General features: G+C 35.4%; 3 protein-coding genes across 5 annotated transcripts; 1 reads left to right on the top strand and 2 right to left on the bottom strand.

The window, feature by feature from the left end:
* On the top strand, positions 4,842-7,434 carry LOC104719293 (receptor-like cytosolic serine/threonine-protein kinase RBK2). Of its 2 annotated transcripts, none has more exons than XM_010437176.2 (7): positions 4,842-5,631; positions 5,803-6,054; positions 6,146-6,300; positions 6,387-6,466; positions 6,556-6,691; positions 6,861-7,010; positions 7,090-7,434. In XM_010437176.2, the coding sequence occupies exons 1-7, from the start codon at positions 5,268-5,270 to the stop codon at positions 7,195-7,197; spliced, it is 1,245 nt and encodes a 414-aa protein (XP_010435478.1). In that variant the 5' UTR covers positions 4,842-5,267; the 3' UTR covers positions 7,198-7,434. The 2 variants fall into 2 exon arrangements, with proteins under 2 accessions (XP_010435478.1, XP_010435479.1); XM_010437177.2 differs by having other exon boundaries at positions 4,863-5,601.
* On the bottom strand, positions 7,902-10,186 carry LOC104719292 (jacalin-related lectin 41). 2 transcript variants are annotated; one of them, XM_010437175.2, is made up of 5 exons: positions 10,119-10,186; positions 9,740-9,954; positions 9,099-9,527; positions 8,472-8,951; positions 7,902-8,336 (listed from the first exon to the last, which is right to left on the bottom strand). In XM_010437175.2, the coding sequence occupies exons 2-5, from the start codon at positions 9,935-9,937 to the stop codon at positions 8,085-8,087; spliced, it is 1,359 nt and encodes a 452-aa protein (XP_010435477.1). In that variant the 5' UTR covers positions 9,938-9,954; positions 10,119-10,186; the 3' UTR covers positions 7,902-8,084. The 2 variants fall into 2 exon arrangements, with proteins under 2 accessions (XP_010435477.1, XP_019086688.1); XM_019231143.1 differs by having other exon boundaries at positions 9,740-9,969; positions 10,119-10,151.
* On the bottom strand, positions 12,041-13,210 carry LOC109126875 (uncharacterized mitochondrial protein AtMg00810-like). Its single transcript, XM_019230763.1, has one exon. The coding sequence runs from the start codon at positions 13,208-13,210 to the stop codon at positions 12,041-12,043; it is 1,170 nt and encodes a 389-aa protein (XP_019086308.1).

The raw sequence follows: 13,414 nt of genomic DNA, 5'->3' as shown, positions 1-13,414 counted from the left end.
GTTTTACCACTTCTAATTATGCATTGTTTATATTTTTTATATACCATTAGTTACTCATAAAGCTTTGTAGTATCAGTTGGATCCAATAAAAATATACAAAATGGATCCCAAATTTTCATAGATAACACTTTTGCAAATGTACAAGTCTCTCAAAACCTCATCACACAAGATATAAAAGTATGAGTTTCAGCTAATAGTTTTAAAGCGATGAAATTAATATCATTTTGTAGCAATAACACCCTGATCAAAACCAAATCATAACGTTATATAGTAGCTTCGAGATAAAGCACTTGAACAAAAACTTATGATACTGTTTCGAAAATTTTGAAAATTTCTTTAAACAACTTTGTTCACCTTTCTTTGAAATTTTGTATTTGAGAAAAGAATCATGTTTTTACATAGGTGAGAATTGATCTTATGTACGAAAATATCTTTAGAGTTTTTGTCAATACCATTGCGAATGTACGATTATAGTATAGTAAAATTGTAGTAAACAAAAATATCAAAAAAATTGTAGTAAAGAGAATATATTCCGAAAAAAATATTAGAAACTATTTTTAAATATGAAAAATTGGCTATATATATATATAATTTTAGTTTTAAATTCTCATTTCAAAATGTAAAGGAATATAAATAGAGGCTATATATATAATTTTAATTTTAATTTCAATTAACAAAAAGCAATACAAAATTTATTTAAAATTAACTTGAAACATTTCATTTGGAAAGACAAGTAATTTATGAAGTTAACCCATTTCATCACACATATCATCATATCAACTCTATATCTTTGAGGTTATCCAAAAGAGTTACCACAATTTTGCCACAATTTGAACTTTATAAACCTTACCTTCCTCGCTGCATCAGATAATAAGAAATTTCTTTGATCCTTGCTCCAATTTACATTTCACTTTACTTAACATAGTCCACTCATTTCTTCATACCCATTCAATAATGTCTTCACTGCCATATTGTGAGAAATCCCGTTCATCTTTGAAAATTGTCTTTGGAGAAATCTAGAGAAAATGCTAAAATTCCTCAATTACATTGAGAACAAAGAAAAACATGTAATTAAAACTCAACTAACCATCTTAGAAACATTAAAATATGAAATGTTTCACACAAACTAAAATATACCATATCTGAGAGCTAATCCAAACTAAGGTCTATATATATATATATATACACACACAATAATTCATTGTTAGATTGTCGTTACATTCGTTTCTTATAGAATATTTAATTGACCGTTAAAAAGAATTCAATGTCTAAAGTAAATGATATATATGAAATTTCATTTATTAATACCAGTTATATATAATAGACATGACATGATAAAACCATTTGAAGATGAGTTGATGAAATTTCAATTTTATTATCCCCATAATGATTTACAATATGAACTTTTGAAGACTCCTGGGAATAAACAGATTAAGGGTGAGGATTATGATGAAACAAGGTATGTCGATCACAAATTAATCATTATGTGATCCTCGACAGTCACCTCATTATTGATATGCGAAACTTGCATCTGCTTTGGTTGATTACGGCTTCACTTAATGCATCTCTGACTACGCACTTTTTTATTTTGCATTGAGATAAAACTCAACTTACACTGTTCTGGTATATGTTGACGATCTAGTGATTACTTGGAGTTTTCCGGAGTTAATACAAACATTTAAGAATTACCTCAATTCTTTTTATTTTTCTATGAAAGATTTTGGTGTTTGCAGTCCGTCTGAGATTTACATGTGTCAAAGAAAGTATGCACTTGACATTATCTCTGAAGTTGGTCTTCTTGGATCAAGGCCACTAGTGTTCCCTCTAAATGAAAATCATCGGCTTGGTCTTTCCGAAATCGCTGATTTTCTAGAACCAGCTCGTTATCGCCGATTAGTTGGAAGGTTAAGTTTTATTGTAGTTACTCGACATGATATCTCATATATTATTCATATCTTGACACGGTTTATGAAGCAACCATAGACATATCATTGGGACGCGGCACTTTGGGTGGTCCGATTGCTAAAAGGTAATACAGGTCAAGGGATTTTACTCCAGGTTGATTCTCCTCTTACGTTGACAGCATGGTGTGATGCTGACTGGAATCATTGTCCTCTCACAAGCTATTTCATTCAACTTGGCCAGTCTTCAATTTCTTGGAAAACAACAAAAAAAAATTGGAAAAAGCGAAGAAGAATATCATCTTATGCAATACAAGGTTTGGCACTTGTTGATCTCTACTTTGATAGTAAGGCTGCTATACATCTTGCACTTTGGTTCCATCACTTCTACGATCTGGATCCTATAAGCCTTAGCTTGCCTTAAGGAAGTTTCAGATTCTTTAGTTAGTGTTACAAAACATGCTCCACCGGATTATAAACAATAATCTCCCATGGTTTGGCATATGCTCTACTTCAAGTAGCTCTTCTCGTGCCGGCAAGACTCACGGCCATGACTACATTATCAACGTCATTTAGTCTTGTGCCAATGACCAACTTGTCTACAAGTGATCTACTCATGCAAGACTGTTCGACAAAACTTGATCTCACATATGTTAAACCGCTTTTTAGCCTTTGCCTTAAAGCTCTCTTGGTCACTATGTCGATCAATTTTATCTATTTTTTTTGGCATTGGTGAATGTCCTTTCTTTATGTTGTACTTTAAAACTTTGGATCTTTGAATCATTTTCTCTGTACTTGGCTTTATGAAAAAATGAAATCAAATCTTTGTTCAAAAAAAAAAAGAAAGTTCAAAGTTGAATTTACATAATAAAACCTTGCAGTAGCTTCATATTGATGAATCACTGATCAGAGGGGGCCTTTGGTAACACTGTTGAAATTGTATCCAGTATTTTTATATATTTATCAATTTTATATACAAAAATATGTATTAGAGAAAAACAAGCTTGGAAAAACCAAATGAGAGAAAATAACTTATTAGAACTGAGTTCGTGACCCTATAAAACGACGCCTAATATATAAATTAAAAGTTCACGTTAAGTCGTTAACCATCCAAACTTGGTGAAAATTGTCGTATTTTTAAGTTGAAATAGAAACTAGAAAGAAAGAAAAAAAAATATACTAGTATTTTAAGCTAACTACAATGTCTTGGTTTGATTTGATCCACGTAAATGTCAAGTTTCGTAACTAATAGCTTAGTAAATTATTGAAAGTGTAAGTCGATCGTACTGGAAAGAAACAAGAAAGCAAACAAAAAAAAAAAACGATTAACAAGTGATGGTCATAATAATTATGCCTTGATTTGATCGTAAAGTATGCTTCGGTATTATTTGTACCACGTAAGACTTAACAACAACTAATGACAATTAAATGATTGTTTAGTCTTATACTAATGTAACTTCTCCTGGAAGAAAAATCCCTTAATTACTCTAAAATGATTGCAGTTTGGTAGATACGTTATAAGTAATTTATACTACTTATTCGGAGATTGGTGGATCTACTATAGCCTCATCATTATCTATAGGGAATCCATACATGTACGTGTCTAATAATACAATGCATTGTCTAAAAAGTAAAAGCATATAGTGTCTAGTCCAATATGGAGTGACGAGATATCTAAACGATTCTTTTGGAGTTCTAATAGATTATTTGCTAAATCCGTGAGTAGTTTAGTCCGCCTTAAAAATAGGGTGAACAATAGACCACAACTGACTAATTTTATTTGTATACAAAAATAAAAAACGGTTTAATACACTGACATATTTATCCGCCTTAACCACCGTCACCATTCAAACCATCATCATCATTCTAAGATTTTATCAAACCGATTGATAAATTATTGACTGGAAATTGCATTTGCACTCTTTTGCTGAACCATCATAAAATTTTGTCAATGCTTTCATGGAACTAGACGCAAACCTTCACATTCTCTTGAGTAAATTACTAACGTGTCTTGAGGAGAACACTCTAATTCAAAGATATATTTATCATTCATGGCTTTTTCATATTACCAAAGTGTACCCATAGCAATATACGAAAAAAGTTCTCATTTTGACTTTATTAGGAGGAATGGTTTAAAGTGTTTTATACGTTTTATAATTTCGTCAATATTATATAAGGATTTTTAGAGTTTTAAGTTTATATGTGTTTTAAAATTTTCAGTTAATGTGTGCTAATTACTATATAAATTTATCTACTTCACACCAAAAAATATATAAATTTATCTACTACATTGTGCATTACACATTAGAAGGAAAAAAACGTCAATATAAAAAATTGTTATAAAAAATAAATTAATTTTTTCTTGTTTTTGCAAGTTCAAATCCTTCTAACACAGAAGATTTGTTTGTTCTTTAAGTTTAATTTTCAGGTCTCCTGTAAAATATATATCTAATTCACATATCTTAATTTTTTTTTTTTGCCTATTTCAATTTCTGTTTCTTCCTATTTCTTTCATCGTGATCATTGAAAGAGGACATGCATTAATTGGACTGTCCAATATATTTTGGTAATTAAGAAAGCGATGGTTTATCACACCTGAAGTGATAGTCTCCAGTCTTCACACTCCACAATTAATTCTCTCTAGCTCACTTCATCCAACAGAATATATTGAGTTTCAGATATACTTAGTTTCTCTTCTTTCATGGTATATATTCTAATTTTAGCTGTTTTCTGCTTTTCTTATTTTCTTCCTCATCATCTTCTTTTTATGTCGAATTGAATTTTTTATTTTCTTAATATTTATTTCTTGTTACTCTTCATCATCAGTTTTTGGCTACATTTGATAATAATTCAATATCGAAATAAAATTGGTTTGATATGTGTAAAAAACATTTCGAATAGGTTGTTCGGACATTTTCATTTCTCTAAAATATGTGTTTCTTAGATATTGTCCATCATTTTTTAAAAAATTTAATAAACAAGAGATATGTTGTTTAATTTCTCATGCACAATGTGTACTTGTGTCACTTCCTTACCAAAAATGGTTTATAGAAAATAGTTTCATAAACGAATAAACATTTGTCGGTGCACTAGCTACGGTTGTTGCCTTAAACATTCACTATCGCTTCGGACATTCTTCTCTCTCCGCTGATGTTTTTTTGCTTAACTTTGCTTGCAAAATTTCTCTGTCTTTTACAACAACAAAAAAATAATTTTTTTTTATTAGAAAGGGGAAAAAGAAGAATTAATAATTTTACCTTTTTTCGCGGAAAATTAAAAAAAAAAATGCGCCGCTTCAAGTTCAAAATTAGATGCTAAAATGTGTCTGTCCAAATTCAAACCAGTTTTGTCTTTCAGAGCATTGCAATGAAAGTTCCAGATTATTCTTCACCGACCGGAGTTCTCGAAGAGTTCTTCAGAACGGAAGAGTTTGGTAGCTCCTTGGAGACGGTAAAGAACCCTTCTTCTTCTCGTTTCCGCAAGATGGTTCAGCTTCTCAGAAGCAGATCCAAGAAGTCTCTTGAAAATCTCAAGATTCCGTTTCACAACAATGGCGTTATCCAGAGCTCTTTGAGAAGATGCAATAGCATGAGGGAGAGTTTCAGATTTGGCTCCAATGATTCTCACTTACTTCTACACTCTCCTAGAAGAATCTTCACCTTCTCTGACCTCAAAACTGCTACAAACAATTTCGCTTTAGGTTCTTACCAAATCTCATTTGTCTCCACAGGTTTGATTTTTTTTGTTGCAATTCGTAATCTGAATCCAATTTTGGACTGTAAACATTAGCAATCCATTTTAGGTGAATTTTGTTTGTTTTGAAGTAAATTTGGGTCATGAATGTGTTATTAAGGATAGGTGGAAAAATTTTCATTTAATTGTTGAAATATTTTGTGAGCAGAGAATCTAATTGGGAAAGGAGGTTATGCTGAAGTTTACAAGGGGACGTTACCAAATGGACAAATGGTAGCGATAAAACGGCTGATGCGGGGAAATAGCGAAGAGATCATTGTGGATTTTCTAACGGAGATGGGTATAATGGCACATGTTAACCATCCAAATATAGCTAAGCTTTTAGGCTATGGGGTCGAAGGAGGAATGCATCTTGTTCTTGAGTTATCACCTCATGGCAGCTTAGCTTCTATGCTTTATAGTATGTCCTCTTTTTTAATTACCTTCTTTTTCTCTAATTACTTACATTCTTAATTGTTATTGTATTTATCAATTGTTTGATGATATTATAGATTCCAAGGAGAAGATGAAATGGAGTATTAGGTACAAGATAGCATTGGGAATTGCAGAGGGACTAGTGTATCTTCATAAAGGATGTCACAGAAGAATTATACATAGAGATATCAAAGCCGCAAACATTCTTCTCACACATGATTTTTCGCCTCAGGTACGATTGGTAAATGATGCTGTGAAAGTAAAATACAATATACTTTCAATTCTTTCCTTGTGATGAAAAATGTCTTGGGGTTATAGATATGTGACTTTGGCCTTGCGAAGTGGCTACCTGAACATTGTACACACCATATTGTTTCGAAGTTTGAGGGTACATTCGGGTGAGTCTACGCTTAAGGGAATATTCTTTCTTGGATATTGGTTTTTAGCAAGGAGGTCTTAGAGATAGATTTTGTGTCCTTTATTTCAGATATCTTGCTCCGGAGTACTTAACACACGGGATAGTAGATGAAAAGACTGATGTATTCGCCTTGGGTGTACTTTTACTGGAACTAGTTAGTGGACGACGAGCTCTAGATTACTCCAAGCAAAGTCTTGTCCTATGGGTAAGTTTTTCCTTTTATTTTTCAGACAAAAGTACCTGACTAATGTCGGGATGAGAAAACCCTTGAGGGATAGTTTCACGCAAGCTAGCATGATTATAGCAAACTGTGCCACCATGTGCGGGTTGAAATTGCACATTTGTTCTTAGTTCCTTCCCTTTTTGTTTCTTAGGCAAAACCATTGATGAAGAAGAACAAAATTAGAGAGCTAATAGATCCATCACTGGCGGGTGAGTACGAGTGGAGGCAGATAAAACTTGTGCTTTTGGCTGCTGCATTATCAATCCAACAATCATCAATAGAGAGGCCAGGGATGAGTCAGGTACCTAACCGGGCCCAATTTTCTTGTTGAACAAGTAAGAAACCGCATTGGTTTTTTTGATATATTTTATCTTCATTAGGTTGTTGAGATCCTCAAAGGAAACTTGAACGATCTCAAGTGCATCATGAAATGCAAAGTTCCCTTTTATAGGAAAGCTTTCAGAGACGAAACTGGCAAGAGAGTTTAGTAAAAAATCTACCAAGCGGAAGCACTTCTCTCCCACGTGTAAAGTAGTTTTTGCTATAGAGAAAAAAAAAATAGATATCTTCAAGCACAACAAAGTGGAAAGAAACTAGAGAAGGAGAGAGATCACTAGGCCTTAATTTTATCATTTTTGTTGGTGATAAATAAGTATCATGGATCTCTCGTCAACAATAAGATGTTAATGGCTGTGGTATCGCGTTTAATTAGTATTTGTTGTGAATTTTGTGTAATTTATTAGAGATCTATACATGTATCCCAGTTAAAAAGTACAAGTATCTCGCTAGGAGGGGAGGACAAACAGAGCATTCAATAAAGTGAGGTATTTATAATTTTATAATGTTTAAAACTCATTCGTAGGACTAATAATTTTTTTATTTTTTTACTGTAGAAGAATTATTTTATGAGCTCTTTTAAAAGGGGTTCATGTCTTTCATTACAAACTCGTTTTCGAAGTTTTTTCATTACAAAATTCCCTAACGTACTAATTGGATTTCTTTTTTCCAACCGAATTCTTTTCAATTTTCTACTAATTTTGTATGGAAAAATTTCTAGAATTTTTTACCATCTCTATTATTTAATGTAGAACAAATTTTCTACCAAAATTTGTGTCGAAAATATAATAGGATTTCATGATGTTTTCTTGTAGTATACGAATCATAATAATACTGTAATTAATTAAATTTCAACGACTTGAATGACATGATTGTCTTTATTATTATCTGAAAAGTGAAAATAGGTTAACGATGCATAATGGAACACAAACAACAAGCAGACGAGGAGAATAATTAATACAGATTCATATATAAAACCAACAAAAACCAAACTTTGACAGAGGATTGTTCAATCGATAATGAATGTAGCTGTGGATGGTCACTCAGTGATGGGAACGACATGAACCCCAATCTGATGAAGCATAGTACTAGATTTTCCATGGAACCCAGTGATCTTGTGACCTTCCTTCTTGAGGACAAAGTTGACTCCACCTTCAAGTCCAAAGGGTGGAGAGGTGCGTTTGTTTGTCTTGAACCTAACCATCGTTATAACTCCTGTTTCAGCTCCCATAACCTTGTCGTGGCAAGCCTCTACTGACGTGATGTATTCACTTGGATAATCCACCTTGAACTATATGAAGTGTAAAATATTAATTAAACTTAGTTGTTTTTGAGATTAGAAAAAATATATAACTCAAGAACTTTATCGGTATATATTGTTAGTTTTAAACGAAAACAAGTTAATTAATTAAGGAGTAATCATCACCTCTTCGTATCCAAGCAATGTCGTCTTTCCATGTTCACCTCCAACAACCACCTCACCAGTGTCGTTCTCGTACTCAAACTTAACAGAGACGATACCATACTCGCCTTGTCCTATGTATACCTTCTTCACATTTTGGAAAGCACCATCGTCCCAAGACTCTCCTCCAGCACCTCCTTGTCCCTCTAGTTTCTCTGTAGGAGGAGGAGAAGGAGTAAACGGAGCGTAATATGCACCGATACTATCAACACAAGAACCTACCCGTCCATGGAACCCAACAATAGCATTGCCTTGGCTCTGCAGAGAGAACTTGGTTCCAGTGACTGTTCCAACTACTAAGGTTCTCCCATTTGATGTTTTGAAAGTTAACGACCTAAGGACAATACAACCGTAAGGTTGGGTGTTTGCGTAGCTTCCTTCTACGGACGTGATACATTCATATGGATAATTCACCGTAATCGTGGATAACTTCATTCGGAGATACTGTAATAATAACAGCAATTAAATAATAATAAGAGATTTCATTAGTAAATCTGGAAATAATAATAAGAGATTTTTGTGCATGTTTAAACAAATTAACATATCAATAGTCAACCAATATTTAACTAGAGCTTTGGAAATTAGAATAACCTCATCTCCTGATCCGATCTTGTCACCGTACTCATAGCATTCCACTTGACCGCCTTTGTCATAGTCCACCCTCATATCCCTTATTGAAGTGCCATCATGTGTAACGTACACTTTTCTTATGCCATCGTAGTCACCACCATGATCATAACTTCTCCCTGTGGTTTGACCACCTTCCATTGCCGATTTGGTTGTAGGGATCCTGATGAAATATGCTCCAAGAGAGTGCACATTCTTGTCAGAAAAGCCATGGAACCCAATGATTTTTCTCCTCATGGATCCTAATGAAAACTTAGTGCCCTTGTTGAACCCCATCAAATCAGAAGTTTGCTGGTTAGTTTTGAATTGGATTGATTGTATCACTCCCGTAGTTTTGTCGTAGTAACCCTCAACGGATACCAGATATTCCTTTTGCAAATGGTTAATCTCAAGCTGCCAAAGAAAAAACACAAAAAATTATGATTTGTAAAGTTTTTTCTGATTAACCTCCAAGTTTGAACCTAGACCTTGATCTCTCTTTCGAAATGCCCCTCCTCCCAAAGTAAGATCAAACTAGGACATAATGGAACCAACTCCAAGTGCTAACCACTAGCTAGACTGCCACATTCTTAGTTAAGATATATAAACTTAGACACAATACATACCGTTTGTGTCATACCAAGACCAGAGACACCATGGATTGGTCCAGAAATAGTTTTTCCAGCCTTGACATAGTCAAACTTGATGTACTGAATGCCATCAGAACCAGCTCGTACATGTATCTTTGTTACACCCTCATAATCAAATCCATCATCCCATTCATTCCCTCCATTTCCACCTTTAGCTTTCACCAATAGGGCCATCGCGTTGCAATTCAAATCTAGAGATATTGTTTCTTATAATCAATAATTAACATAAATCATTACGCATTTTTAAAACAATCAAACAAATTATATAAGCATGAAGCATCTCTTACTTGGGTTTAAATTAAACAATTTTAACTACTAGTACTAATACTACGTATATATAAGTTATAACTATTACCTCTTATGCTGCGGTTACGATGAACCAATGTGGCTACGGGAGTTATGATGATCAGCAGGTAGTGAAGGTGCCCCTTTTATACACAGTTTTATATTTATTTTAATTACAAACGAGAAGCTACAAACGAGTCATTTGCTTGTTTCCTCGTGGTACACGATGCCATAAATTATTAGTTTTTTTCTTGCTTCCTCGTAGTAGCCGATGCCATAATAATTTGAAATACATCGACTTTTTATGATCTCACGGTAACGTGCCGGCGGTGAAAGGGCATTTTTATTCGCATTTTTAATACTTCTTTTTTAATTAATTTACTCCCTCTTGTAAAAGATTTTATAAGCATTAACTATTTATGAATAAATTTAATTATAGGACTTGTACAAACGTTAAGATCTACAATAGTAATTATCCTAAGTTATTATTTTTACTTTTCTTCGTGGTAGATCATCTACCGTACGTAGTAGATATGATGCCATATTAATTTCGAAAACATCAAAATTCTTTTATTACGAGTTACGACAACGTGCAAGCGCTGAAAGAGCATTTTTATTCGCAGTTTTAATACTTTTTAAATAACTAATGTTTCCCCTCTTGCAACGATCTTGTAAAGAATTTAAATTTCGGTCAGACGTATAAAAAATGTTAAATGTCCAATGAATTTCTAACAAAATTCCAAAAATACTTTTTTTTTTGTCAAACCAAATCATTAATATTAATTCGAAATTGGTACATTCCGGTCCGGTTCAAACACACGGTTCGGGGAAGAGATTACAAATAAAAAAGTAAATTCACTCGGTTGAGTCAAAAGGGAAGATAGGGAGTTTTTCGCAATCTCATCGGCTCGTCGGTTTCTTTCTCGGGGGACGAAGGTGAAGGAGATTTCCTAAAAACTCGAAGCTACTACAAGGATATCGTGAAAAATCCCGTTGATCTCCTTCAATGGAAGATCCGATTTTAACGCATTGATTAACTGCTGTGAATCAGATGCATGTTGTATCGCGAGGAGCATCGAAATCGCTTCAGCCATCAGAGGTGAGCGTATGTGATGGGAGTTTGCTTAGGCGTGTCTCGAAACCGAAGTGTGGTTCTCGGCAAAGATCCAGCCAAAGCCGGCAGCCTGGGAGTCTTCTCGCCACGCTGCATCCGTGAAGCATCGGGCAGTATTTGCATACACTACACCGCTGTTTAGGGAAGCTGAGTTCTGGACAACATGGTTTGTAGGTGTTTGGTTCTGGCTCCATTCCTGGATCTGGTTAATAGTTTGGGGTATCACTTCATCTGGGGTAGACACTTTTTTCTCAAAGAGCAACTTATTCCGGCTTGTCCATATCTTCCATAGGATCCAGGCTCCGAAAGCTCCATCATTTACCCCAGTCGGTGGTAGGCAGGTAAGGTGTCGGGAGGCTTCGATCCCGTGTCTTAGGTGCGTGATTTCCAGGGTGCGGAGTTGTCATTTAACTGAGGCTTGACTCTAAACTTGTGATGCAAAATTATAGTGGAAGAATAGGTGGAGTTGGCTTTCTTCTTGGCCGCAGAAGGGACAGATGGCAGACGGGTTGATTCCACGACTGCGAAGGTTTTCTCCCGTAGGTAAAGCGTTCTTCATCAGCTTCCAAAGGAAGAATTTGATCTTGGGAAGACAAGCCAAATTCCAGACTTTTTTTCCCCAGTTAAAGCCATCAAGACCATCATCGCGGTGTGTAGACACAGGCGTCATCGAGGAAGCAGCCTAGTACCCAGTTTTTGCTGTATATTCCCCCAGTTTAGTTAGTAGCCACATGTACCAGTCTGCTGTGAAAGAAAATAAGAGTGGTGAAAGATTGTTTCTTTGTTATTCCAATCCTTAAAGATATTACATTGCAAGTGGCTCACTTATATAGTCACATAAGATTAAACCTAGATTCTAGAGAGTTCTTTGTGAGAGATTACGTGGCTTCTTCTTCATCAACTGGTCCCAACATCTTGAATCGATTGTGTAGAGTCACTGTCGTACTTTGTACGGTTTCCTTTGCTAACGCCTTGTTGTCTGTTGCAGGTGACCGTTGCAGAGTTGTGGGCTTCTTCTTTGTATCTTGTTCGCAGGCTTTGAGCTTGATGGGCTTGACACAATGTGAGCCTGTTGACAAAACAGTGTCGTTTTGTGCTCTGTTCTTTACACTCCCCCGCAAACTTGGTGTGGGGGGAATGCCTACGCCAAGTTTGGCTCTATAATACTCAAATGGTCTTTGTGGGAGAGATTTGGTGAATATGTCCGCCAGTTGAAAGTGTGCAGGAATGTGATTGACAATCAAGTTTCCAAAGGCGACCTGCTCACGAACATAGTGATAGTGTGTGACGAAGTGCTTAGTTCGAGCATGAAAGCTTGGATTGGCGGTGAGATAAACAGCAGAGAGGTTATCACAGTTGAGCTCCGGTGTTGCAGGTAGCTGGATGCCTAAGTCCTGAAGAAGATTCACGATCCATGTGATTTCGGATGCTGCTTCAGACATGGCTCTGTATTCAGCTTCAGTGGAGCTTTTGGACATTGTTTGCTGTTTCTTTGACGACCAAGAGATCATATTACGGGCAAGAAATGTGCAAAAGCCGCCAGTGGACCTGCTAGTGGACGGACACCCTGAGTAGTCACTGTCACTATACACTCGAAGCTTAGAATCTGTTTGGCGAGCAAAGGAGACTCCCATAGTAGTGGTGCCTTTTATGTACCGTAGATGAAAATCAGAGACTGAAGGTTCATGCATCTTCTCACAGACATAGTTGACAGAAAATTGCAGGTCTGGTCTTGTTAGCGTCAAATACTGCAGACGACCAGCCAAACTTCTGAAATATTTAGGATTTTCGAACAAAACCTTTTGTTTTGGTACTTTGTTCAGTTGTTGAGGAAGTGGTGTTGCAACAGGAGCACATGTAGACATAGAAGTAGCAGCTAAGAGATCCTCAACATACTTTTGTTGTGATAAGAACATGCCATTTTCGTGATACTGAATCTGAATAACAAGAAAGTAGTGAAGCCTGCCAAGATCTTTCATTTTGAACTGCTTGTTTAGCTCATCAAGGAGAGTGGAGAGAAGCTTGGAGGAGTTTCCTGTAATAGCCATATCATCGACATAGAGTAACAGCATAATAATGTCTGTTCCTTTAAAGTAGACGAACAGAGAGGGATCTCTTAGACTGCAAGTGAAGCCAAAGTTAAGCAAAGAGGTGCTGAATTTATAAAACCAAGCTCTTGGAGCCTGTTTGAGGCCATATAGTGATTTGTGGAGAAGACAAACATGATTTGGATGATCCTTGTCAACAAAACC

This window comes from Camelina sativa, chromosome 10 (assembly GCF_000633955.1).
Source record: "Camelina sativa cultivar DH55 chromosome 10, Cs, whole genome shotgun sequence".
In the NCBI taxonomy this organism is placed as follows: domain Eukaryota; kingdom Viridiplantae; phylum Streptophyta; class Magnoliopsida; order Brassicales; family Brassicaceae; genus Camelina; species Camelina sativa.
The sequence above is the reverse complement of the archived record's forward strand: the minus strand, read 5'-3'. Positions and strand labels throughout refer to the sequence as shown.